The following is a 27,794-nucleotide window of genomic DNA, read 5'->3' on the forward strand; positions in this document are numbered from 1 at the left end:
TGATGCTCATTTAGCTTACTCTGGTGGATTCATGACTTCACTCATCATCCCCAGACCTCAGCCACTGAATGGGTTAAATATCAATGAAACCAACAGCAACCTACAACACTAAGACCCACACAAAACACCCCATAAGTTTCCAAGTTGAGCTTGTAAACATACCAATGTCTTGTTGTACTCTTTTGGGTATTCCTGTGATAGTCTTCCTCCTCCTCAGCTTCCTCCTCCTCTGAAGAACCGACTGGGAATGGACCAGCGAGCAACGAGCACTCGCTTCCCTGTCAAACCCAACTCCTGTAAGAAGAACAGAGCAGCAGTGAGCCTCAGAGAGCGTACCTGTGTGCTGCCAAATACACGCAGGTGGTCTGGTTTTTTAGTTAGCAGTGTTGCTTCATGATAAAAGTGTTCTGCTGGGATCCTGTAGTGCCTTTTCTTAATATTGGTCTCCTTCGTCTCACCTGTGACGTTAATGGGGATAATGCACGAGGAGATGGCGTGAGAGTCGTTCTGATCTGATGGTGGGTGGTGTTCCTTGGACCAGTTGGTCTGTTTATCCTGGGTCGAGGGGGCATTCGGACCTGAGGCCTTGGCTCTGTGGCCTCCCAGGAGCTCACCACCTTCACCTTCGTCTGCAGAGGTAGCCTAAAGACAACGGACACATTTCTACCTGTTAGCTTCGGTACACTTTTAATGCACATCACACATTAAGCAGTTTGTACTGCAGACTACAAACATTAGTTTCATGTGTAGCGTCACCTGCTACTACACCTTAAAGCTGCTGTTGGTAGTCGTGATATAAAAATCAGTTCTGAGAGAGATTTCGAATGTTGATACTACCCCTCCCCTCTCTGCTGTCGCGCTTTCTATGAGGAAGTAGTGGCTTCCCAGCCAATCAGGGCGACCTAGTGGGGCCGCCACTCGACCAATCAGGACAGAGGGTTGGGGAGTAGCTCTGATTGGTCTGTGATAATGGGAAGGAGGGGAATAATAACATTGCTTGATACAGAGGCATTGGAAAACACAGAGATTTCACCATAATCTCAAATTACTTCACTAACAGATGAGTACCGATTGGTATTATGACCTTTTCTCCAAACCCAGCAGGAAAAAAAGTACAGTTTTTTACACCATTCCTACCAACAGCAGCTTTAAACATCAGGTGTTCAGTAAATCCAGAGTGAAGGTTTCAGGTAAATAAAGAATAAAGTGAAGGATGGTCTACAGGTAATCAGAGATTCAAACAACAGATGCTCGATACCTTTCTATTCCAGGGAATGAAGATGCAACCCTCAACAGGGTGAAGTGAGTAAAAGCACTCAAACTAAGAACACAAGATATGAAAAAAGAAAAGATGACAAGGCAAATCACAAAAATACAAACAACTTTAAATAAAGGTTCAAAGAAAGACAGAAAAGAATGAGACAGATTGTGTTTCCTGGTTTCCTCCATGAGACTGAAATAGTCCATGAACGTTAAACCACGAAACCCTGTTCTGTAATCACAGGACAGGAAGCCTGATCCAAACACCTCTCTTTACCTTTCTTTGGATCGTCTGATTATCTGCGTCTCTCCCTGCTCTCTCCTGTAGCAGCAAGAAAAACAGAGACAACAAACTTCTGAGAGAGTGCAAACAGAAGAGGAGGAAGTGGAGGTGAGGTGTGGGCAGTTTATCTGACTGTGTGTCAGATCAGGTTCTTACTTTTCTCTGGATCGTCTGGATCTCCGTTTCTTTCACCGTCCTCTCCTTTAAGAGAAACAGAAATCAGGTTAATAAACAGACTCTGATCCCAAAGAGCAGGAATTACACAGAACAGACAGGAAGTGTTCATACTGGAGTCTCATGTAGGGCTTGAGTTACATGAGATCCCAGAGTCGTGACTTAGTGCACACACAGGTGGATAAAACACAGATCTACAGCAAGCATCGACATGTTGGACACACGGACACTGTTTACCTTCCTGGGCTGATATTCTAACTCTCGCTCCCTCTCTGCTCTCTCTTGCTGCATGGTGACATCAGAATAACAAGTTGTGTCAGTTAGATTTTCAACATTTCACCAGAAGAAAAAGTTTCAATGAGCAAAAACACGAAGAAGTGTTTCTGCTGCGTGAACGTCTGATCCCTCTGAGTCCTCTCCCTGAAGCTAAGACACCAGGAAACTCTCTACAGGCTAACTTAGGATCTGTCCCCTGATTGGTTGGTTATCATTTACAGTCACAGTAAACTGTTCTTACCGCTCGAGCCAGGCGACTCCTCTGTTGCCGGCGTATGGAGTGTGGTGAGGGAAATGTGGGCATAGGTGGCGCCACTGAGATGGAGATGGTGACCCTGTTTCTCTCGCGGCTCGTGGAGCGTTGGCTCTGGTGTTCGTCTGTGAAGACAAAGTAAACTCATGAGAGTCACAGATCCAACCACTCGTAGATGGAGTGATACAGACAGGACCGGCCTCTCTCACCTCGGTTCAGGGCTCTGAGGCTGAGCTGAGCGCTTCGGTGCAGCTCCTCCAGACATGGCGGTCGGGTACAGGGGTGAAAGATGTTGTGTTGCTGGTGCCACGGAGCCTGATAGTGAAGGGACAGCTTGCTCTCGATGTCCAGGTTTGACACCGCTAAAAGGAGACAGGAGACACAATGTTAGCACATGTATGTAGTCACAAACTTCACCAACATTTCATTAAATCAAAGGAACACGATGAATCCTTCACAGATCGAAGCCCACTGACCAACGAGCTTGCTTCATAAGACAAAGCATGCTTTTATAAATCTGTGACAAACATCCACAGAGAAAGTCAGCGACCTCAACTACCTCCCCTCTTATTCCTCTGCCCCGTAAACCAATCACGGCTGTCGCCGTGTAGCATAAAGTTTAAAGAACGAAATAAAACATGACCAAAAAACTAAGAGCATTCAAGTTTTATATAAAATCACAGCTACGAGAAAGCTTAGGCACTGAATCCTGATCCAACGAACATCAAACATTACTAAAAAGAACCAGACCCAGGCTTTACACTGTACCACAACCAGACCCAGGCTTTACACCACACTACAACCAGACCAAGGCTTTATACTGTACCACAACCAGACCCAGGCTTTACACCGCACCACAACCAGACCAAGGCTTTATACTGTACCACAACCAGACCCAGGCTTTACACTGCCCCACAACCAGACCCAGGCTTTATACTGTACCACAACCAGACCCAGGATTTACACTGTACCACAACCAGACCCAGGTTTTATACTGTACCACAACTAGACCCAGGCTTTACACTGTACCACAACCAGACCCAGGCTTTGCACTGTACCACAACCAGGCCCAGGCTTTACACCATACCACAACCAGAGCCAGGCTTTATACTGTACCACAACAATACTCAGGGTTTACACTGTACCATAACCAGACCCAGGCTTTACACTGTACCACAACTAGACCCAGGCTTTACACTGTACCATAACCAGACCCAGGCTTTACACTGTACCACAACCATGCCCAGGCTTTACACCATACCACAACAAGACCCAGGGTTTACACTGTACCATAACCAGACCCAGGCTTTACACTGTACCACAACAAGACCCATGCTTTACACAGTGCCACAACACTGTGCCACAGGCCCAGGCTTTCCACGGTACCACAACCAGACCCTAACTAAGTTGATAAATCTGCAGTTAGACATTTCCTAAAACCTGAGATGAGCCGGACTAAACAGCAGGTTGCAGCTGAACACACGTCACCTCTATAGCTCTGCAACAGGATATGAATCTCCTCTTCCTAATGTTCATGTTTTTGAAAACACAACAAACGTGTCACCAGACAGGGAGAGATAGATCCATCTCTCTTCTCTCAGGGCTTCATTATGGACCCCATGTCCCCTCTTTCAACTCAGAATTCAAATTGTAATTGTGTCCTTGAAAGCACCACTGTACATCAGTAACCAGGCAACCTTTCATCACTAATCAAGACGTGTATTCACCTGCTATTAAACCAGCCGCTCACATCAGCAGCACTCGTTTAAAGGACGAGCAGCTGGCCGGCTGATTCCAACTTACAGCTTCTGAACACCGTCGCACAGATGTCTCCTTGCTTTGCATTTCACATCTTGATTCTAACAACGTTGAAGTAATGATTAAGATAACAAAAGACACCGGCTCACATGTATGTAAAGGAGGAATATGATAAATGTAAGTTTGATTCTGATGAAATTCACTTTTTATCCCTCAAAGCTGAACAGACAGGATGTAAAGACCTTCTCGGACAGACAGGATGTAAAGACGTTCTCTGAGAAGCTGGAGTTAGAAACCTGTTTTCTTGTTCCTGGCTGTGAAGGGAAACAGAGAGCTGAAACCTGGAGGAACAAAGGTGTTACTTTGAAAACACTGACTCCAACGTGCTGACCTAGTTGTTGTGACACAGTTAAATTAGTGGATTTGTAACGATGGCTTTTCTGCCTACCGGCCCACTTGTTCCCCTGATCCTCCTCTTCATCATCTCTTCCTCTTTGATGCTTGTTTCCTGCTCTCTTGCTGTCATCTATAAAGCTCTCATCATTATCATCAAACTGTAGTGCTGAGACTGCTGACTCAGCTGAAGAGTCCCTGCTGTTTAATTCCGTCATCATCCTGTCGTTCTCTGAGAAAGAGGCATCATGATTAATCTCTTTTCCTTCTGCTTTAAAAACCTTCTTCCTCTTAACGGGCTGATAAACCTCTTTATGAAACAAACTCTGTGTCAGTTCTGCACCGAGCGATCCAAAAAATTACATCAAACATAAACAAACCTAAATGATATACAAGTTTCCACATGGGTCTTTCAGTGTTGACCGTTCTGCTCAGCACCTCGCCGACCTTCCCTCTGGCAGGAAGTCACATGACTCTAAAAAGACTCAACAAAACATGAACAATGCAGAGCTGGAATCAAAGTTTATCTTTATCTCAGTCTTCAGAAAGATGTCATTTTCACATGTAAAGGATAGTTACAGCAGAAATAATCTGCAGCGTCTCCTTCTCTGCCCTACCTGCATCGCTGCACTCCTGTCTCGCTCCTGCTGCTCTGCACCTCTTCTTCTTTATCTGCACTCCATTCTTATGAATCCTGTGCTGGGTGTTGCCCATCTTTAACATCCATGGGAAATCTCAAACCTAGCTGAGCACTCTCACACACTCATCTAACGCACTCTCACTCTCTCTCCCCGTCTTTTACCATCCCTCTCCTTCTTACTTCCTGCATCTCTGTTTCCCCTCCTCCTGAAATCTGCAGGTGCAGAGTCAGCAGCTTGCACTGTCATCATAAGGACTTGCATGCTAACAGCACCAAGAGAGGAGGTTCAGTAAAAAGGAAGGCAGGAGCCGGTCCACACCGAAGTAAAGTACTGCAGAGGTTTACAGAGAGGAGAACGTCTTCACAGATCTGAGCTCTTTAAATGAGTTCAGATAAACACAAAGTTTAGAAATGCTGAACGTTGAATAAACGCTCCGTCCTGATTATAATATTAACCGAGGCTGATACACCTGTGCCCATCTTTAAAGAAACATAAAGATGTGAAAGAGTTCAGTAACCACAGGAAACCATCATCAGGGGGCTGTTAGTGTCTGATGGACGGGCAGGAGGAGCATCAGCAGACACAACAGAGACCAGTTGTGAGGGGTCTGATGGACAGCCAGGAGGAGCATCAGCAGACACAACAGAGACTGTTAGTGAGGGGTCTGATGGACAGGCAGGAGGAGCATCAGCAAACCCAACAGAGACCGTTAGTGAGTGGTCTGATGGACGGGCAGGAGGAGCATCAGCAGGCACAACAAAGACAGTTAGTGAGGGGTCTGATGGACGGGCGGGAGGAGCATCAGCAAACACAACAGAGATCGTTAGTGTCTGGTGGACGGGCAGGAGGAGCATCAGCGGGCAAACAGAGACTGTTAGTGAGGGGTCTGATGGACAGGCAGGAGGAGCATCAGCAGACACAACAGAGACTGTTTGTGAGGGGTCTGATCGACGGGCAGGAGGAGCATCAGCAGACACAACAGAGACCGTTAGTGAGGGGTCTGGTGGACGGACAGGAGGAGCATCAGCGGGCAAACAGAGACTGTTAGTGAGGGGTCTGATGGACAGGCAGGAGGAGCATCAGCAGACACAACAGAGACTGATAGTGAGGGGTGTGATCGACGGGCAGGAGGAGCATCAGCAGACACAACAGAGACTGATAGTGAGGGGTGTGATCGACGGGCAGGAGGAGCATCAGCAGACACAACAGAGACCAGTAGTAAGGGGTCTGATGGACGGTAAGGATGAGCATCAGACACAACAGAGACCGCTAGTGAGGGGTCTGATGGACGGGCAGGAGGAGCATCAGCAGACACAAGGATCTTTATGAACAACCCAGTCTGCGTGTTGTTCTGAGAATATAAAACAGACAAAGACTTTGATAGGATGAGATAATGAGCGGTGCGATCACAGCCCTGATTTTGACACGAGTTCACTACAGAGTCAAACACGTCTGCATATAAAGAATTAAAAGACCATTTCAAACGTCTCCACGTCTTTAATGCTTGTGTCACAGCGTCCTCTGTCTCTGGTCCAGATGTGAGTGAATGTGAGGCTTTAGAGGAGATGTGTGAGCCTGTATCTGGGTCAGGCTCCCTGTGGCAGCAGCTGCAGAGTCTTGTGGTCGTAGACAGATGTTATATAAGACAAACGAGCACAGTGAGGGTACCAAGCTCAACATCCACCGCTCATCTTTAACCCTTCAGCATCTTTAACCCCTTCAGCATCATTAACCCCTTCAGCATCTTTAACCCCTTCAGCAACTTTAACCCCTTCAGCATCTTTAACCCCTTCAGCATCTTTAACCCCTTCATGACGATCTTCATTCTCTCTATTCACTGAAGCTGTCTGACCGAAATAATATTATTAAACTATTATTCCCTGATTCATTAATCCACTAGTTATTTTAGATTTTTAATCCCTTGTTTATTTTATTATTTATTTGTTTGTTTATTTGCAGAGCTAACAAACCAGTTGTTAAAAATGACTTTAAATAACTTAAAGCCCAAATCAAAGAAACGCCTTCACGATATCTTTGACTGACTGTAGTTCTCTAATATTCTCCTTCATCGTGAGGTTGTGACGTTCACAACGTTCCTGCAGAAACAGACCGATTAAAGCTCCAGTGAGTAACTTTAGGTTTGTGAAGATTCTGGTGACACCGTGTGACTGCTGACCTCTTTGCCTCTGATCCTGAACATTAGAAGAAAAGACCTGGTCCTGCATTCCTCAACAGTCACAGGTTTTGCTCGTTGTTGTTAAAGGTTTAAGGAAACAGGGCTCCTGACAGCGACCCGTCGGCTGAGATTACAGACATTAAATATAAAATTATCAGCACAGATATAATCTCACTCTTTAGGTTTCATTCTTTTAACATAAGAGACATTCACATCATTTCAGAGTCTCTGGGTTCGGGTCAGGGTTAAACTAAGAGACCTTCAGTGATCTATGACTTCTCATCATGAACACAGAGACAGCAGCAGACTCTGCATCAACACACCACGGTCTCATCTCTGGGATTAAAGCTCAGTATAAACATCACAAACAGACTGAAGCCACAGACCTTTCCTCTGCACGGGGGCACAGCCGAGACCCAGGCAGGCCAAAGCCATGTTCAGCTCCTCCTCCTCTTTCTCTTCTTTCACTGTTGCTCCTTCCCTCCTTCCTCCTGCAGACTCCTGGTCATCTGTCCCTCGATAACCTGACTTATCCCCCCTGAAGACCTCTCTGAAACACTCCTGTATGAGTCCAGCAGCATGTAGACTGACCCTCACCCCTCCACCTACTGTCCCATCCCTCTCCTCTCTTTAGACGACCCAACGACCTCTGCGTCTGAACGTCAACCTTTCACTCTGAACTGGTTGTGAGATACAGATAAGCTGATCCATCGTCCCTGTTCCTGTCCCGGTCCCTGTTCTCTCAGAGTCCCCCTGTCTGTCAGTGTCAGATGGTAGGGTCCTGCCTGCATGGTCTGTCCCTGACCGTAATCTCTTTATGATGCAATGATATGTGGAGGGAGGAGAGGGAGCAGAGGAGAGGAGGGAGGAGAGGGAGGAGAGGGAGCAGAGGAGAGGAGGGAGGAGAGGGAGGAGGGAGGAGAGGGAGGAGAGGGAGGAGAGGAGAGGAGAGGAGAGGAGAGGAGAGGAGAGGAGAGGAGAGGAGAGGAGAGGAGAGGAGAGGAGAGGAGAGGAGAGGAGAGGAGAGGAGAGGAGAGGAGAGGAGAGGAGAGGAGAGGAGAGGAGAGGAGAGGGAGGAGGAGAGGGAGGGAGGGAAGTATTAATGTATTAATCCACCTCATGCTGGGATATGGATCACGTGTTCAGTCCTTCAGAGAGAGATGATCTAAAGATGTTTGTGTCAGAGAGAAAGAATGTCTGACATTGTTTACATGTTAAAGAATCATTCTAATGTTTAAATCAGTTTTTAATCTGAAGGCAGGAACACAAGTTCAGACGTTTGAAAAGCACAACGTTTATTTTGTGTCTCATCAAGAAAACTGATGATGAGGAGACGACTTTCTCCTGTGTTTGCAAAATAAACAGCATGACTCCCACTCACACACACACACACACCCACACACACACAGGCGGGGACAGAGAGAGTGTACGAGCACCCTGCCCGGTAATCTGCTGTAATCTGGAGTAGAGCTGTTAGTCTGCTGGAGGAGCTTTCAGTCTCCCGCTGCTGCCGGGAACGACTCAGACACTGAAAATATTCACACATGTGAGCCCACCACGTGTCTGCACACGCCTCCCCACGGTGGTCAACATCAACACCGACACGGTGGTTCAACATACGGAGCCTCAGCTCCTTACAGCAGGACCGCTGGGAGCTCTTTAGGGCTCCTCGTCCCGGGTTGTTTGTCAGTCACGGTAAAGAGTGATCCATGAAACATCGGGACGGATCACAGACCCCTGAACCACACGTGAACCTCAGAACCTGAGACTCCTGGATGGAGGTCTCACAGCTTCCCTGCCCGAGGAGGTGAGGCCTGACAGCTCCATCCTGTCAGACACGTTTCATTTAAGGTCCCTTAGTTTGGTAATATGTTTAAAATCTCTCTCTCTCTCTTTATTCCTCTCTGTTTCTCTTTATTCCACTCTGTTTCTCTCTTTATTCCTCTGTTTCTCTTTATTCCTCTTTGTTTCTCTCTTTAGTCCTCTCTGTTTCTCTTTATTCCACTCTGTTTCTCTCTTTATTCCTCTCTGTTTCTCTTTATTCCCCTCTGTTTCTCTCTTTATTCCTGTTTCTCTTTATTCCCCTCTGTTTCTCTCTTTATTCCTGTTTCTCTTTATTCCACTCTGTTTCTCTCTTTATTCCTGTTTCTCTTTATTCCCCTCTGTTTCTCTCTTTATTCCTCTGTTTCTCTTTATTCCTCTGTTTCTCTTTATTCCACTCTGTTTCTCTTTATTCCACTCTGTTTCTCTCTTTATTCCTCTCTCTCTCTCTCTCTCTCTCTCTCTCTCTCTCTCTTTATTCCACTCTGTTTCTCTCTTTATTCCTCTCTCTCTCTCTCTCTCTCTCTCTCTCTCTCTCTTTATTCCACTCTGTTTCTCTCTCTCTCTCTCTCTCTCTCTCTCTTTATTCCTCTCTGTTTCTCTTCATTCCTCTCTGTTTCTCTCTTTATTCCTCTGTTTCTCGTTATTCCTCTGTTTCTCTTTATTCCACTCTGTTTCTCTCTGTTTCTCTTTATTCCTCTCTGTTTCTCTTTGTTTCTCTCTTTATTCCTCTCTGTTTCTCTCTTTATTCCTCTTTGATTATCTCTTTATTCCTCTCTGTTTCTCTTTATTCCACTCTGTTTCTCTCTGTTTCTCTTTACTCCTCTCTGTTTCTCTCTTTCTTTCTGTTTTTCTCTGTTTCTTTCTGTCCTCACACCATGAATTAACCATCCTACCTCATCCCTCCCTCCCCAAGCTGCACACCTGCACTATTGTTCCTCCTCATCTCTCTACTCTGACGTGTGTGTGTGTGTGTGTGTGTGTGTGTGTGTGTGTGTGTGTGTGTGCGTGTGTGTGTGTGCATGCGTGCCTCCGTGCGTGTGTGTGTCTGTGTGTGTCACAGGAAGAAAACATCAACAAACAGCCGGTTCAGAGTTCCTGGATTGTTCTCTGCCTGCCTCAGGATGCTCTGACTCCAGTGAAAGTGCTGCTGTGCTGCTCCCGTGTGGTGAAACACCGACACTACGCAGACACACAGAGGATCCTGCATGTTGATGATTTCACATCATTGTGGGATGGATCAGTGCTGAAAGAGGGACGATCAAACCTTTCTGTTTAAGGGTTAATATTTTCTGAGGCGGTCAATACGTCACACAGAACCACGTTTTCATTCATTTTACAATCCAGAATCAGATGTGGAATAATGTGTAGACTCAAACAGAGTAACCCAGCTGAGGTGTTGGATTATATCTCATAGTTTAACAACAGAAAGAGGGGGAGCTGGAGGAGAGACAGAGGTCCATATCTCAGACATGCAGCACTGAGACGCAGCATCAGTGAACTGTTGTATTAATGCACAGGATAAAAAAAACACAATCAATGGACAGATTTAAAAACAAAGACTCTAAAGCTTTATAAAAACAGGATCATCCAACACAACAGGCTCAACAAAACTGAGTGACTCCAAGTCTGTGGATATATTTCTGCTGAGAGAGAGGCAGCAGAGATGAATGTTTCATCACCTCATGTTGTTGGACGGCCTCTCCTCCTCGCTCACACGTTTCTATATTTCCCCAAAACTCATCAATATTACAGCTTCATTCCTAAAGAGGCCGAAGTCAGGGAGGAGGATAACAGAGCCGCACAAACTGGGGGAGGAGAGCTGCCCTATCAGAGAGCAAAACATGCTGCATTTAGCATCACACGTATCATGAATCTATGCTCAGACACATGATGTGGAGCGTTTCTGGTATCTGAGGGACTGGAAGGGTCACTTTGGGTCTCGAGGTTGAATCTTTGATTCTTGATATTTCTGTCTTCTCTCTCGGATCATCAATAATCAATAAGACGCGCTCTGACATTTGCTCTGATGCTACGGTCATTAGCTGAATTAATAGTGTCTTCTCTGGATTTGGGACTCATCAGTCAGCCTCCAGGGTTTCTTCTGTTCTTTGTGGTTTGATGAAGATCCAGTATTTGAGACTGAACTTTCTCCCCTCAGAGCTTCAGTCCATCAGCCTGTTTCACCAGCTGTGCATAAGTTGTGTCCTAAGTTAGGATATAAAGTCCACACTAAACCGAACGTTAAAACTAGTTAGTTTGTAACTTAAGTTGTGTCATCGATTGGTTTCACCACAGAGACGTAAGGTTCATCTTAACTAGTAGACCATAACGTCCAAACTAACCAAAACATCATCGCAGATGTGACGTTTACACTTCCAGCAGCCAATCAGTGGAAAGCACCAATTTTGATGCATTGTTATCCTTTGTGCCTAATCTTCTCAAAACTGACCAACCGATGAAACGAATTAAAGTAAGGTGATAACTATAGCCTAAAGCCTTAATCTACAGTGTGTGTATAATAACAGTGACATCGAGTGGTAAAATTATCAAATGGAGCACCGCCTGCAAGCTAGTTCAGCGCTCATTCATACTGACACGTCATCATCCTCTCTATCAGCTGATCAAGCATCCTTTCATTTGGCGGTTTATTTAAGCTGCAAGTCTCCCTGTCTCTGCCTCTGCTTTGCAAGTGCTCCTGCTGTCCTGCTCAGTGCTGTGTGCAAACTTAGTACCCACCTCCTCCCCGGGATCAACCTGCGGGCTCCGAGGGGGGTTAGTCCTATCTCATTACTCCTAAATGTCTGTATTTAAATAATCTACAAGGAGTAATGAGGTTTTGAAGCCCATACGCCAAACACAATACTGTATGCTGCAATGAGAACCCTCTGTATCTCCTCATCCTCCAAATAATCCCACCTTTCAAAATAACGTGCCATGGCAGCCGATATACTCTACGGAGGACTTTACACCTACTAGGAGCCAAGTGTAAGAATAAGGTTGTAACTTAGGCTTACGTTGAACCATCTCAGCTGGTGCAACGCCCAAAACGTTAGTAGAGTGTAAACTCATCCTAAATGAGAAATTACGTTCAAACTAGGGCACGTTTGAACTTACACACAGCTGGTGCAACAGGCTGCAGCTCTTCTTCTTACAGTGTGGTCGTTTGGGTCACTGATCAATAAAGTGTATATAAACTGCAGTCCACGCCTGACAGTGTGACCCGTGTGTGTGGAAGCAGGCCTGAGGACCGACTGTGTGATATAAAATCTATATATTTCCAACTCATCAGAAAATCTGGGCTGTCCCTTGAACATGTTATTTTATCTCCATGCTGTTATAGGGACACGTGGAGTCCGTGAGGCAGGCTTGGGAATGGATCGTCCAATAACCAATAAATAATCAATAATCCAAGAAAACATTAAAACCATCAACAGTCGATCTAAAAGCTAATGCGCTGTTTACATCATTGCCAACATGTCCCTGAGATTACACACACACACGCACACACACCTGCTTACAGCTGAACTCAGGGGTTAATAAAGAGGCCCCATGAATGCTCTGTTAAAGGTACAGTTCAGAGTTTTTAGATGTTTGTGGATCAGACTGAAGAGAGCAGAGACCCCGTCACATGAAGATGAGCTGCTGCTGCGTCTGACCCACACCACACTGCAGCAGCAGCTCTCTAAGATATCATCCACCAGTCAAAAAAAGCAGGACCAGATTTGTTGTCTTAAAACACTTCTTACACACACACAAGACAAAAAAACAGCAAAGAGATAAGAAGTACCACTTTGTCCACACAGGGGGCGCCAAAATCAACGTCAACCCAGAGTGTGTGAGAGGAGCTTTAAACCCAACGAGGCCGGCTCTTTAAATAATGATGTGTTTGTGAGCCGGTCTTAAAGATTCATGTTTTCAGGAGGTCGAGGCTGAGAGGCTTGGGGAGAGAGGTTCCCTGAAACACGACGCTGTTTCATTCTCTGATGTCTCCTCCGTGTAGAGCCGAGGCAGCGCGGGAGAACACGCCGTTATCATGCCAACAATGATGGCGGCTGTGTGTGCGTGATGTCACATTGTTCTCCATGTGTGCTCGTTAAACACTCGTCAGCCAGAACCATTCTGTGCTGCTGTGTGTGTGTGCGTGTGTATGTGTGTGAGTGTGTGTGAATGCTTCAGCCATGTTGGCAGAATGGCACGAGACGAGCCATCGCCCATGTTATTTTTAACTACGTGTCTCCATGGAAACCGGCACATATGCAGGGAGGCAGGGGGGGATCTCCTGCTGTGCACGTGTGCAGAGAAGGACTCCTACTGCTGGTCATAGTGTGAATGGCTGTGTGTGTGTGTGTGTGTGTGTGTGTGTGTGTGTGTGTATATACATATATGCTAATTGTCTATTTATTCTTTTTATTTCGTCGATTCCTCCAATTTATGAGGACACATTTTAACATGAATATGTCATAGAGACTGAGCTGTGTGTGTGTGTGTGTGTGTGGGACATGTCACATCAGAGATAGAGAGAGAGAGAGAGGGAGGGAGCGAGGGAGGGACAGAAAAGGGCTTTTAAGGCAACCAAGAAAACTAACACCTGAAGATGGGGAGAGGAGGGGGGGGTTCCTTAACCTGAAATAACTCTCTAACACGTCACCCACCAAATCTTCGCCTGCATCATCTGCTACATGCAGACCATTCAACAATCACCTTTAACTGAGAGTTATCGATCATCTGATTTCTGTTAGTACCAGCTAATGAGTTAAAATTGTTCAGTGGATGATAATGAGTTAAAAGTGTTCAGTGGATGATCATGAGTTAAAAGTGTTCAGTGGATGATAATGAGTTAAAAGTGTTCAGTGGATGATCATGAGTTAAAAGTGTTCAGTGGATGATAATGAGTTAAAAGTGTTCAGTGGTTGATCATGAGTTAAAAGTGTTCAGTGGATGATAATGAGTGAAAAGTGTTCGGTGGATGATAATGAGTTAAAAGTGTTCAGTGGATGATAATGAGTTAAAAGCGTTCAGTGGATGATAATGAGTTAAAAGTGTTCAGTAGATGATAATGAGTTAAAAGAGTTCAGTGGATGATCATGAGTTAAAAGTGTTCAGTGGATGATAATGAGTTAAAAGTGTTCAGTGGATGATAATGAGTTAAAAGTGTTCAGTGGATGATAATGAGTTAAAAGTGTTCAGTGGATGATAATCAGTTAAAAGTGTTCAGTGGGTGATAATGAATTAAAAGAGTTCAGTGGATGATAATGAGTTAAAAGTGTTCATTTGTTGATAATGAGTTTTAAGTGTTCAGTGGATGATAATGAGTTAAAATTGTTCAGTGGATGATAATGAGTTAAAAGTGTTCAGTGGTTGATAATGAGTTAAAAGTGTTCAGTGGTTGATAATGAGTTAAAAGTGTTCAGGGGATGATAATGAGTTAAAAGTGTTCAGTGGATGATCATGAGTTAAAAGTGTTCAGTGGATGATAATGAGTTAAAAGTGTTCAGTGGTTGATAATGAGTTAAAAGTGTTCAGTAGATGATAATGAGTTAAAAGAGTTCAGTGGATGATCATGAGTTAAAAGTGTTCAGTGGATGATAATGAGTTAAAAGTGTTCAGTGGATGATAATGAGTTAAAAGTGTTCAGTGGATGATAATGAGTTAAAAGTGTTCATTGGATGATCATGAGTTGAAAGTGTTCAGTGTATGATAATGAGTTAAAAGTGTTCAGTGGATGATAATGAGTTTAAAGTGTTCAGTGGTTGATAATGAGTTAAAAGTGTTCAGTGGATGATAATGAGTTAAAAGTGTTCATTTGTTGATAATGAGTTAAAAGTGTTCAGTGGATGATAATGAGTTAAAAGTGTTCAGTGGATGATAATGAGTTTAAAGTGTTCAGTGGTTGATAATGAGTTAAAAGTGTTCAGTGGATGATAATGAGTTAAAAGTGTTCATTTGTTGATAATGAGTTAAAAGCGTTCAGTGGATGATAATGAGTTAAAAGTGTTCAGTGGATGATAATGAGTTAAAAACGTCAGTGGATGATAATGAGTTAAAAGTGTTCAGTAGATGATAATGAGTTAAAAGTGTTCAGTGGATGATAATGAGTTAAAAGTGTTCAGTGGATGATAATGAGTTAAAAGTGTTCAGTGGATGATAATGAGTTAAAAGTGTTCAGTGGATGCAATAAGTTTGATCCTGCGTGTGTGACATCATCAATACTGACTCTTCATTATTGGTAATTAAAGGATCAATGAGCCCGCAGTGACTCAGATGTTCGTCAGTAGTTGGTTTGTGGGGGAGGTTTCTGCTCTGCGAGGACGTTCTTCTTTAGAAATCATCCAACAGTTATCAGCTGAGTGAACGTAGTCGTTTCTATGGAAACAACTTAAAGATTAAAGCTGTGAAGAGCGAACGCCAGAGTGATTCCCATAATGCTTTGTGCCTGGGGATCTTAGGGAGAGAGGGAGAGAGAAAGGGGAGACAGAGTGGGACACAGAAGCAGAGAAGGGTGTGTATGTGTGTGTGTGTGTGTGTGTGTGTGTGTGTGTGTGTGTGTTTGTGTGTGTGTGTGTGTGTGTGTGTGTGTGTGTGTGTGTGTGTTAGTGTGTGTGTGTGTGTGTGTGTGTGTGTGTGTGTGTGTGTGTGTGTGTGTGTGTGTGTGTAAACTCTGGAGGTGCCATGCTACAAATCCCTGCTGTATTGTGATGGATCACATGACCAAAGATACCAAACTCAGTTTTTGCAAACACACATATGAAGAATATATTTTTTGGTCTCTAAGGATGAAATCACATCACATCACAACCCCAACAAGTTGACACCAGACCCTCACCAGGAGAATCACTACTACTCAACATAATGTCCACCATGTGGGGGTCAATATTTAGGGGTGAACACATTTAGTTGTGTGTTTAAATGTTTAGTGAGCTCTCTGACTGATCCCCCAGCTGTGTTAAATACTTGATTCTGATTGGTTAAAACACCTTGACGACAGTTATTAATTCTGAAAAGACGAGGTGATGCTAGGACAGTCAAATCAATCAGAAGGACTACTTCTCATACAGTTTGTGATTTCACCTCTGCCTGTTGACAATGTGACAAAAACATTACCCTCTGATCTCATCAGTAGAAAACATGAAGGATCATTTCAATCAGGGATGCTAATCTTAAATATTTTCTTTGCAAACAAAATCCACTAATGATTAAAAAATAATATATTTTTTCTTTTCCAAAAGTTCATTTTTTTCTGAAATGATGTTGTTTTATTTTCTATAATGCATGAGAGGCCTACTGCATCACTACAGATAGAGTTGTAGTACTCGAGACAGGTCTTGGTCTTGAGACCGATCCCGAGACCGCTTATTTAAGGTGTCGGTCTTGTCTCGGAATTGAAAGCATTTTCACTCGTTCTTGCCTCGTCTCGGACTGGGTGGACTCCGTATTTTATATCAAGACAGGTCGAGACCACCACTAATGCACTCTGTGTCCCTGTCATTACTGTGATAAGAGAGGAAGCCCCCCACCCCTTTCTCAATTCATTAATTTTGTTCCCACCTGTTACGGCCGCGACTCTTGCAGTGCTGCGGTGAGTGACACACCCCCTGCACTCATGCATTAATGAATGCAGACAGAAGTCAGGAGGAGAGATTGTGTGTGCCCGTGACCAGAGATGTCTGCTAAGTCGTTTAATTAAGCAATAAACTCTCTCACAGCGCGTCAAAAGAAAGGCAATAAAGACAAAACCAAACCTTCTTTGTTGCTGTCAATCATATTTGAAGCAAACTTAAATAAAATAAACAGAAGTCTTTTATTTTGTTAACTCTAATGAAGATTTTTCATTAATATATATGGTCTTGGTCTTGTCTCGTTCTTGCCCTGCCTTGGTCTTGGTCTTGACTTGGTCTCGATCCCTAAATGTCTTGGTCTTGTCTTAGTCTCGGTGCACCCTGGTCTCGGACATGTCTTGGTCTCGGTTAGTGTGGTCTTGACTGCAACACTAGTTACAGAACACAGAGAGGTGTACAGTTTGTTTAAGAGTCATATAGAGCAAGGCTCAAACCACCGCATGGGGATCCGCTGCAACAAAAGAACTCAACAGGAAATGACTTCAGACTCAAAAGTTAAGCTAAGTTTCACCATTATAACCATAATTAACGCTCAGTACAAAGAACAGCTGAAGGACAACATGACGGGATTATTTTGATTGAATTTACTCTCAAAGGGAAGGTGATCTGTCCTCAGGTGAACTTTTTGTGGAGACATTTCACTAAATGATGAAACTGAAGCTCACTGTGGGGTCAGAGAATCTGTTAATACCGAGGTTAATCATCAGGGGACCATGAGTGAGTGATTGATTTCATATCAGACAATAAATGGCAGTTCAGATATTTGGTCTTGAATTGAAGAGTTGGACAAACCGGCGTTGTTTCTAAAGTCTCCCTGCTCAGGAAATATATCTTTGATTCACGTTCCTCCTCAGGATCACTTTGTTACTACAAAACAGGCGGACACACATGACTGTGAAGGTTTTACTATCCCCAAAACTAAGGAATACACACACACACACACACACACACACACACACACACACACACACACACACACACACACACACACACACACACCTTAACGAGCATCACTGCCTCTAATTGTCGTCTTTCCCTCACTCTCTCTCTCTGTCTCTTTTCTCCTCCATTTGCATCTTTTATTCTTTTGGATTTAATGTATGTGCCTCCTCCCCATGTCCTCCCCTCTCTCTCTCTCCATCTCTCTCTCTCTCTCTCCCTCCGTCTCCCCTCCCCCTCCCCCTGGGTGATGCCAGTGCTGTTGTCAGGCTGGAGCTGAAAGCAGCCAATCGCATGGCTCCGTGCTGAGGAGCTCTGGGGTGATGTTAGGCAGTTTCATGCTCATACGATGAGCTTTGCCAAATGTAGGTCATGCTTCTCTCTCTCTCTCTCTCTCTCTCTCTCTATTTTACACACACACACACACACACACACACACACACACACACACACACACACACACACACACACACACACACACACAAACCTCTTCACCCTGTCACAGACAGCCATAGAGAACAGATAAGGGTGTGTATTTTCTTCTCATAGGTACACACAAACACAGCAGTGCCATGATGAACACACACGTCCATCCCTCCACACACACTCGGCCTCACTCGGGGCGGGGTGGAGGTGGCACAGCTCGGAGGTGACGATGTTTGGTAACAACTGGTGGATCTGTGCCCCACACGACAGAGGACTTTAAGGAGTCAAGATTTCTCTTCTGCAGCCGATAATTTCACTGATAATGAAAAATTGATCAGAGAGAGAAATCACAGGATGAAATAAAAACAGACTTGACTGAACTCTGGCTGAACCGTCTCTTCTGCAGCACCGAGCGAGCAGGTTGTTGATGTGAACAGCAGCTATAGGAGCCAGCAGATTATATATAGACGGTAACTCAGAGACCTGAACAGAGCAGTCTGACTGGATTAACACATAATGAACTGTATGCATGGTGTGTTAAAGGTTTTTAAATCTGGGAGCTGAAGTTATCCAGGAGTCATAAGAGCACATTTCCTGCTGAACCCCACCCAGTGATTGTTGAATCATTAATCACACTCTGCTCTGTGGGCTCAACATCTATAACTCTAAATATAAACTCAAATAATCCTCCTCTTCATGTCACTTCACACCTCAAAGAGAACAATGGCTGATGCACCTTTCATGATCCCAACTAAGGCCATGCAGCTGTTATACTCAGCGTTCTAAAGAGTCTCCACTTCCTGTAGTGTGATGTTATTTTTCAGAGCAGCTCTTGTGATGAAGGCTTCCTACATTTGGGAGACAGATTGGGGAACGCCTCTTTGCATTCGAGCGAGCATATAAGAAGAATACTTGATTTATGGTGAGTTTGATGCTGAGGGATTAAACTGTTGTGAGTGTCCTGACCTCAACCTCTCTGAGATGGGATCTTTAAAAGAGGCCCAGGACTCTGCCGAACACAGAGGAAACCTTAATGATGCTGAAGGGAAGCTAATCACTGAGGCTACATCTTTGTGGAAAGGCTAACTTACAACCAACATGAAGCTGGATATTATTTGTACTCATATGTAATGATATCTATAAATATGATAATATAATATATTTATATACATAATAAATATGTTTATATACATTTATTTATATATATGATATAATAATATATATGTAAATGTATAATATATATACATATTATACATACATACAATAATATATATGTATTATAATAATGAATATGTCTATATATATTTATGTATATATATAAAATAATAATATACATGTAAATGTATAATATACATACATATTATACATATATAAAATTATATATATGTTTATATAATAATGACTATGTTTCTATATATTTATGTATATATATAAACTAATAATATATATACATAAATACATTTTTGTATATATATATATGTACAGTAAATAATGTAATATATCCATATCTATGTAAGTTGTGTCTTTAAAGCCTGGCACACATGAAAAGATAACAGGTTTTGAAAATGTGAGCGAGCAGCAAGATGGCCACCACAGGACGCCACACACTAACGGATGCTTTCCAACAACAACCAGAGTCCTGAATCTCAAACTGGAAATCTCAGGCGGTCACGTGAACACACGGCGGCTAACCGGATGGTTGTCATGTCAGACATTGCTAGCTGCTTAGCTAGCCGGTTCTCCTGTTGAGGTGAAGGAGATGAAGTGAGGAAGGAATGAGAGTGTGAGAGAAGAAGAAATAGAGCTTCATTTATCTCCTAATGTTGACTCAATGTAAGGAAACCTTTTCATCTGAGACACACGGCAGAGTTTAAAGCTCTAACAGGTAAATATGAACACCTGATCATTTATAACACAACCTGTCCACTAGCTGCGCCCTACACGCCCGGCCCTGCACGCCGCACTCTGCACGCATCGCCCTGCACGCATCGCCCTGCACACATCGCCCTGCACACAACGCCCTACACGCAGCGCCATACATGCAGTGCCCTACACGCAGCGCCCTACACGCAGCGCCCTACACGCAACGCTCTGCACGCTGGAACCCTCCCTTCTCCATACTGCTGTGCTGTACGAATGAGCTTTACACCACGAGCTGCTGACAAATACGCAGTCTCTCCTAACACACACACACACACACACACACACACACACACACAAAGCTCCTCCTCAGAGAGAGAATCATTTCTACTTCCCTGGGTTGCCACTGCTAGGTTGACCTATTTTTGTCCAGACCTCTCTCTCTCTGACTCTCTCTCTCCCTTCCTCTCTCTTCTTTCTCTCTCTCTTCCTCTCTCTCTCTTTGTCTCTCACTCTCTCTCTCTCTCTCTCTCTCACTCCAGCCCCATAATTCACCCTGCTTAATAATTCACTACAGCATTATAAGCCTGTACTCTCCTAAATGACGGCTCAGGAAAACAACAACAACAGTTTGTACAGATGTGTTTTCAGAGCCACAGAAACAGAATAACATGTGTCTATATATATATATGTGTGTGTGTGTGTATATCTATATATGTGTATTTATATTGATATATGTATGTATATAATAAACAGCTGGTGAAGATTTAAAGGCTGATCGTGTTGCAGCGGTCTGACAGTGAAGGTTTCAGGGGATGAGGCGTCCTGGATCTGAGAGAGTCAGCAGGTGATTTAAATTCATCACATGACGTGAATCACTTTTTGGAGGACAACAGGAAGCGAGCGTAGACGGAGCAGGGATAATGGAGCTGGTTGTTGGGTGTTATTGTGAAAGCGCAGATTATTTGCAAGTCTATGCACAGACTCGCTCCGCCTGATGTGATTGGACGGCCGGATTGGGCAGGGAACCAATGAGGGCACCAGGAGGAAGAGAGCAGGCACAGAGAGTACTCTCGCTGATGCTGGGCACACCCTGCAGCCCTGTGAGTGTGAGCGTGTGTGTGTGTGTGTGTGTGTGTCCAGGCCTATAAAATGAGTGTGTGTGCTTAGTTTGTGGTGATTTATAGATTCTGTGTGCATGTTTGAAAGAGGAGAAAAAACTCCTGCTCCTTCTTTTCTTTACCTCCACCCTGCTCCCTGGTTTTACTCCTCCTCTCTGATGCAGAACAAAGACAACATGTGAATTTATTCTGTACATTAGAAGATGATTCGCTCCGGCCTGTGAACCTGTGATCCTCTGATGCTGCTGTTTGTGTTTCCTTCTTTCAGATCTGAGAGTTTGTGTTGAAGCTGTAGATCCAAGTGTGAGGGCAAAGGTGGGAAAGATAACATCTTTAATGAATCATGTTAGAGGAGAAGTTTGACATCCACGTCTCTCTGTGGCTGATTCCACTCCTACCAGAGATCTCTGTGAGCATTAGCAGCAGAGAGATAAACACAGTGAAGAGCTGGTTAGAAACCTCAGCAGGAACATTAAAGATGAACACTGAGGTCCATCTGAGGTTTCTTCTGCGCCTTCTGACCTGCTGTGATTCTTTAAACCACACAAACCTCTCCAAGCTAACGCTAACACGTAGCCTTCGTGCTCTCACATAGGCTGGTATTTCTCAAAGCGTAGATGTTGAGTCAGTTCAGTCCTTCGTACACGAAATTAGAGGCTTTCAGAACCGCCTCCCATCTTGAAGATGTTTTTAACTCAGATTTCTGTGTTTTTGTGTGAACAGCAAAAATTAAAGTTTTGTAAGACGCTGAAGTCTTCACCTCGGCGCTCGTTTTAATTTTATGTTTGCAGATAAATCTGTCTTCATCATCGTACGGCTACAAGGAAATAAATATATCAAGCTCAAAGGTTTAAATTCATCACTCCATACGCAGCTTTAAGAGCTCTGTTCACAATCACCACTCGCTAAAGAAGCAAGCGGCGTGCAATCTTCTTCTACAGTGATTGACATGATGGACTGATTACACATTATCGCCCCCTGCTGGCCTGATATGCTCATGAGAAAGATCTAGACCGCGTATGCTTTAAAACACTCTTTGTGTACGAAATGGACCTCCTAACTAAATTTAAATCACACACACGCACGCACGCACGCACGCACGCACGTACGCACACACACACAAACACACACACACACACACACACACACACACACACACACACACACACACACACACATACAACCTGTTAGTTTCCTCTGAAAGTATTTATGGTAGTGAGAGTGTGTCGGACAGGAGATCTTGCTCTGACCTTATCAGGGCTTGAATGTCCTGAAGTAATGAAGAAAGCGTCTCAGAGGTTCATGAGAGAGAGGGGTTCAGCAGTGAGAGGGGCTCATGGAGTGAGAGGGGTACAGGAGTTAAATGGGTTCGTGGAGTGAGAGGGGCTCAGGAGGGGGAGGGGTTCAGGAGCCAGAGGGGTTCAGGAGTAAGAGGGGTTCAGAAGTGAGATTGTTCAGGAGTGAGAGGGACTCAGGAGTGAGAGGGGTTCAAGAATGAGAGGGGTTCAGGAGTGAGAGGTGCTCATGGAGTGAGAGGGGTTCAAGAGTGACAGGGGTTCAAGAGTGAGAGGGTTCAGGAGTGAGAGTGGTTGAGGCGTGAGAGCAGTTCAGGCGTGAGAGGGTCTCATGGAGTGAGAGGGGATCAGGAGTGAGAGGGGTTCAGGAGTGAGAGGGGTTCAGGAGTGAGAGGGTCTCATGGAGTGAGAGTGGTTCAGGCGTGAGAGGGTCTCATGGAGTGAGAGGGGTTCAGGAGTGAGAGGGTCTCATGGAGTGAGAGGGGCTCAGGAGTGAGAGGGGTTTAAGAGTAAGAGGGGTTCGTGGAGTGAGAGGGGTTCAAGAATGAGAGTAGTTCAGGCGTGAGAGGGTCTCATGGAATGAGAGGGGTTCAGGAGTGAGAGGGGTTCAGGAGTGAGAGGGGTTCAGGAGTGAGAGGGTCTCATGGAGTGAGAGGGGTTCAGGCGTGAGAGGGTCTCATGGAGTGAGAGGGGTTCAGGAGTGAGAGGGTCTCATGGAGTGAGAGGGGTTCAGGAGTGAGAGGGTCTCATGGAGTGAGAGGGGCTCAGGAGTGAGAGGGGTTTAAGAGTAAGAGGGGTTCGTGGAGTGAGAGGGTTTCAAGAATGAGAGTGGTTCAGGAGTGAGGGGTTCAAGAGTGAGAGGGGCTGAGGAGTGAGAGGGGTTCAAGAGTGAGAGGGATTCAGAAGTGAGAGGGGTTTATGAGACAGAGGGGTACAGGACTGAGACTGTTCAGGAGTAAGAGGGGTTCAGAAGTGAGACTGTTCAGGAGTGAGAGGAGTTCAAGAGTGAGAGGGGTTCAGGAGTGACAGGTGCTAATGGAGTGAGAGGGGTTCATGAGTGACAGGGGTTCAAGAGTGAGAGGGTTCAGGAGTGAGAATGGTTCAGGCGTGAGAGGGTCTCATGGAGTGAGAGAGATTCGTGGAGTGAGAGGGGTTCAAGAGTGAGAGTGGTTCAGGAGTGAGAGGGGTTTAAGAGTGAGAGGGGCTCAGGAGTGAGGGGGGTTCATGAGACAGAGGGGCACAGGACTGAGACTGTTCAGGAGTGAGAGGGGTTAAGGAGTGAGAGGGGTTTAAGAGTAAGGGGTTCAGGAGTGAGAGGGGTTCAGGAGTGAGAGGTGCTCATGGAGTGAGAGGGGTTCAGGAGTGAGAGGGGTTCATGGAGTGAGAGGGGTTCAGGAGAGAGATTGGTTCAGGAGTGATAAGGGGTGAGAGGGGGTAAGGAATTAGGGGAGCAAAGTTTATTAAGGGTCTGTGATTTCTCACAGTGTTTACAGGTCGTCTTCAGATAAAACTAATTGAGCAGTTTGGTGTTGGGAGGAGGATTTTGGGAGGAGGGCCTCGTGGATAATCGCCCCCTGAATCTACTGAGGGACTGTGACAGCTTTGAAGGAATTGGAGATCCAAACACCGATTTTAAACCCCAGCAGGGGATTTGACTTGCATTTAATCTGCACAGAGTTCAGCTGGATGTCAGGGGGAGTGAAATGTGTGTGTCCATGTGAGAGTATTCATAATGTTGAGGAATTAATCTGGCTGCTACAAGGGGTCATAACACAGCTTTGAGAGTCTACAAGAGTTTAACCAGACAATCTCAGGGTTCGTCTGTGGCTCTTTAAAGACTTCTTCTCCTCCATGAACCGTTCACTTTGAGAGATGAGTGTGGTCCTCGTTGGTTTGGTCCTTCTTGGTTTGGTCCCTTTAGGAGTCCAGAGAGTTTACAGTGTTTATAGATCCTGGGAAATAATTCTGCATACAAGGACACGCTGTATAAAGCTTTCTGTTGATGTTGAATTAAAGACTGAAACCTAAAAAAGAAATTCTGTGAATGTATGCCCTGTGTGAACATGAGCATTGACTAGAGTAGGAACGTACGTCTCACCCAGCCGTGGTTATCGTAGACGCACAATTGTAAACAGTTCAGAGTTGAAGTTGTGTCAGGTCTTCAGTCTGATCGAGCCGTCAGGTATTAAATGTCTTAAACTCAGTGTGGCCTTCACGGTGTCTCCTTCTGTTCTTGGTGTTTAACTGAAGCCGCTGAAAGAGGAGACGGACTTCAGATGTATTAAGAGAAGCAGGCAGAGTGTTTCCTCTGACAGTACTGATGTAGTTACAGCTTGAGAGCTTTAAGAAGCAGACGGATGGAGTTACACCTCTGAAGAGCTCATCAGACATCAGGTTTCTGTTTGAGCTGAATGCTTCTGATCAGAGATCCTGAGGATACAGAGAATCATCTACGGACAATTAATGCAGAGCTGAACTCTGATTCGTTACTCAAACTCAAAACATTCGTCTCACTCCTCAATCTCTCGTTCTCTCATGAGCTCATCCCCCGACAAGTGTTTTTCAAACATGTCTCCACAGCGTGAAGTTTCCCTGTTGGACGAGGGGAAAGATGAGTCCCGTAAACACACGCCGTGAAGGCCTCGTTGTGATGTTTTCAACACGATGGAAACAACAAGAGGAAACAGAGACGTCTGCTGATGACGGTTTTTATGTTTATATCGAGGCTTGTGAGAGGAACGTTACGTGTTGTTCTCGAGGTTCTCCTCGGACACATGATAGAAACATCATCACGCTCTGCTCGCTCGCCAGGTGTGAGCCTTTCTAAACGTTTCATGTTCTCACAGCTCACCCCGACTACACGTGGAAATGAAGCAGATAAAGTCAGGAAGAACATTCAGGGAGAAGGTTCAGGTAAAACGTTCAGGTAGCAAATTCTGGGAGAACATTCTGGGTGAACATTCTGGGAGAATGTTCAGGTAGAACATTCTGGGAGAACATTCAGAGAGAATGTTCAGGTAGAACATTAATAGAGAACCTTCAGGGAGAACATTCAGGGAAAATGTTCAGAGAAAAACTTCAGGGAGAATGTTCTGTGAGAACATTCAGGTAGAATATTCTGGGAGAACATTCAGGGAGAACATTCTGGCAGAACATTCTGGGAGAACATTCAGGTAGAACATTCAGGGAGAATGTGCAGATAGAACATACTGGGAGAACACGCAGGACGTTCTACCTGAATGTTCTACCTGAACATTCTACCTGAATGTTCTCCATTAATGTTCTACCTGAATGTAGAACATTAATGGAGAACATTCAGGTAGAACGTTCAGTTAGAACATTCAGGTAGAACATTCAGGGAGAGCATTCTGTGAGAACATTCAGGTAGAACAGTCATGGAGAATGTTCAGAGAGAACCTTCAGGGAGAATGTTCAGGTATAACATTCTGTGAAAACATTAAGGGAGAACGTTCAGGGAGAACATTCAGGTAGAATATTCTGGGAGAACGTTCTGGTAGAACATTCAGGGAGAACATTCAGGTAGATTATTAAGGGAGAACGTTCAGAGAGAACATTCAGAGAGAACATTCAGGCTGCTTCTGTGAGAACGTGTGGCCTGCCCTGAGGATTTGAGGGTGTTTGTGAGTTTTGTTCTTTCAGGAGAACAGATGAGATGAAGCTGGAACAGAAGTTTAAGTGATTCTCAAAGATAAATGTTTTATTGTCTGAACGTCTTTGAGCTGAAGAACGTGCGTTTAATGTTTCCTTTCATTAAAGAGACGACGGCAAGAGAACGGTCTTTACGTTTCCATGGTGACTCAGACTGTGATGATGATGAAGATGATGATGATGATGATGATGAGGGTGACGGTGATGATGATGATGATGATGATGATGATGATGATGGTAATGGGGTTAGGGTTACTCAGAGAGAGATGAAGAGATTTCAGTTTTGAAATCAAAGTTTCTTTCTATGTTCTTAAAGTCGTCTTCAGAGTGGGGATCTGCGACACAGCGGCTTTATACGGCTCGGTAACCAGCTCTAAAGTCAATCCTTCTCTCAATCCTCCTTCTCCAACCAAAGGACGCCGCGTAATGAGATCAGTGTCAGCCCGATCCAATCTATCTGTTTACTGAGGAGCTCAGCTCAGCGTCTTTACTGTCTAAATCTGTTCAGAGGCTTTGAACCCACAGCTCGTAGCTTTAACATCCTCACTCCAAACATTAGGAACCGTGAGAGGACAAAGCTTGTTGTACCTCCTCGTCCATAGACTTTAACTGACGTGAGAAATACATGAAGTGAATCCTCCTCACCGCAGCTCACATGCTCACTTTATTCTTTCTTTCAGGTAATACGGGGGTCAAGGGTCACAGTGAGCTGAGCGGGCTCCACGTGTCCTCTCTCTGTGGAGTCTGACAACGCAGATCATAAGAAGCTTTCACCTCTTTAGCGGGAGATACTTCAGATAGTTTCAGGATCATCAAACTGACGTGAAATCAGAGAGAAGTCCTCTGTCATTAACTGTACACTCATTTATTGTATTTACAAAAATCATAAACACAGAAGAGAGTTTGATTCATGGATACGTCTCGTTCGTATGATACTTTAGTGCTTCAGGTCCTCAGAGAGAGATAAACGCAGCGTGGTTAAAACCTGCTCTGGTTAAACTGAATGAAGCATCCTCTCTGAGCCTCTTTAAATTATTATTTGAATAATCCTGAAGTTTAAAATCGTATTCATCAACTTCTTTATCAGCGTCTGTGCTGATGGATGAAGACTTCATGAATCAGTGAGGATTAAAGTCTTTACCTGACTTCACCTCCTCGTCAGGGACTTTCCCCGGGGTCAGATCCAGCATAACACAGTATCAATATATATATATGTATCAATAATCACTGCAGTCATCAATATTCATCTGAAACAGGAGCTGAATAAGGGGAATTCGAGATTAACAGTCCTTAGGACTGAACGCCATCAGACAGATCCCATCAACAACACCAGTTCAGAGACACACGTGAAGGAGACATGAAGGAGCTGTGGAGGAGAATTTTAGGAGACGTGAAGGAGACGTGAAGGAGACATGATGGAGAAGTGTAGGAGAAGTGAAGGAGACGTGAAGGAGACGTGTAGGAGATGTGAGGGAGACATGTAGGAGACATGTAGGAGACGTGAAAGAGACATGAAGGAAAGGTGCAGGAGACGTGCAGGAGATGCCTAGGAGACGTGAAAGACACATGCAGGAGACGTGATGGAGACATGCAGGAGACTTGATGAGACGTGAGGAAGACGTGTAGGAGACATGAAGGAGACGTAACGGAGACGTGAAGGAGACATGTAGGAGACATGTAGGAGATGTGAAGGAGACATGTAGGAGACATGTAGGAGACATGAAGGAGACATGAAGGAAAGGTGCAGGAGACGTGCAGGAGATGCCTAGGAGACGTGAAGGGCACTTGCAGGAGATGTGATGGAGACATGCAGGAGACTTGATGAGACGT

General features: G+C 44.6%; 1 protein-coding gene across 1 annotated transcript in view; it reads right to left on the minus strand.

The window, feature by feature from the left end:
* Positions 1–27,794, minus strand: part of nhsb (Nance-Horan syndrome b (congenital cataracts and dental anomalies)) — a 50,950-nt gene that overhangs the window by 6,141 nt on the left and 17,015 nt on the right. Inside the window, exons 2-9 of the mRNA XM_034679585.1 lie at positions 2,456–2,608; positions 2,235–2,371; positions 1,955–2,002; positions 1,700–1,744; positions 1,538–1,582; positions 1,259–1,321; positions 459–642; positions 163–294 (exon numbers count right to left, since the gene is read on the minus strand). Of these exons, the coding sequence (XP_034535476.1) occupies positions 163–294; positions 459–642; positions 1,259–1,321; positions 1,538–1,582; positions 1,700–1,744; positions 1,955–2,002; positions 2,235–2,371; positions 2,456–2,608 (807 nt within the window). The remainder of the gene's footprint in view (positions 1–162; positions 295–458; positions 643–1,258; positions 1,322–1,537; positions 1,583–1,699; positions 1,745–1,954; positions 2,003–2,234; positions 2,372–2,455; positions 2,609–27,794) is intronic.

The sequence above is a fragment of the Notolabrus celidotus genome, chromosome 3 (assembly GCF_009762535.1).
Source record: "Notolabrus celidotus isolate fNotCel1 chromosome 3, fNotCel1.pri, whole genome shotgun sequence".
Lineage (NCBI taxonomy): Eukaryota > Metazoa > Chordata > Actinopteri > Labriformes > Labridae > Notolabrus > Notolabrus celidotus.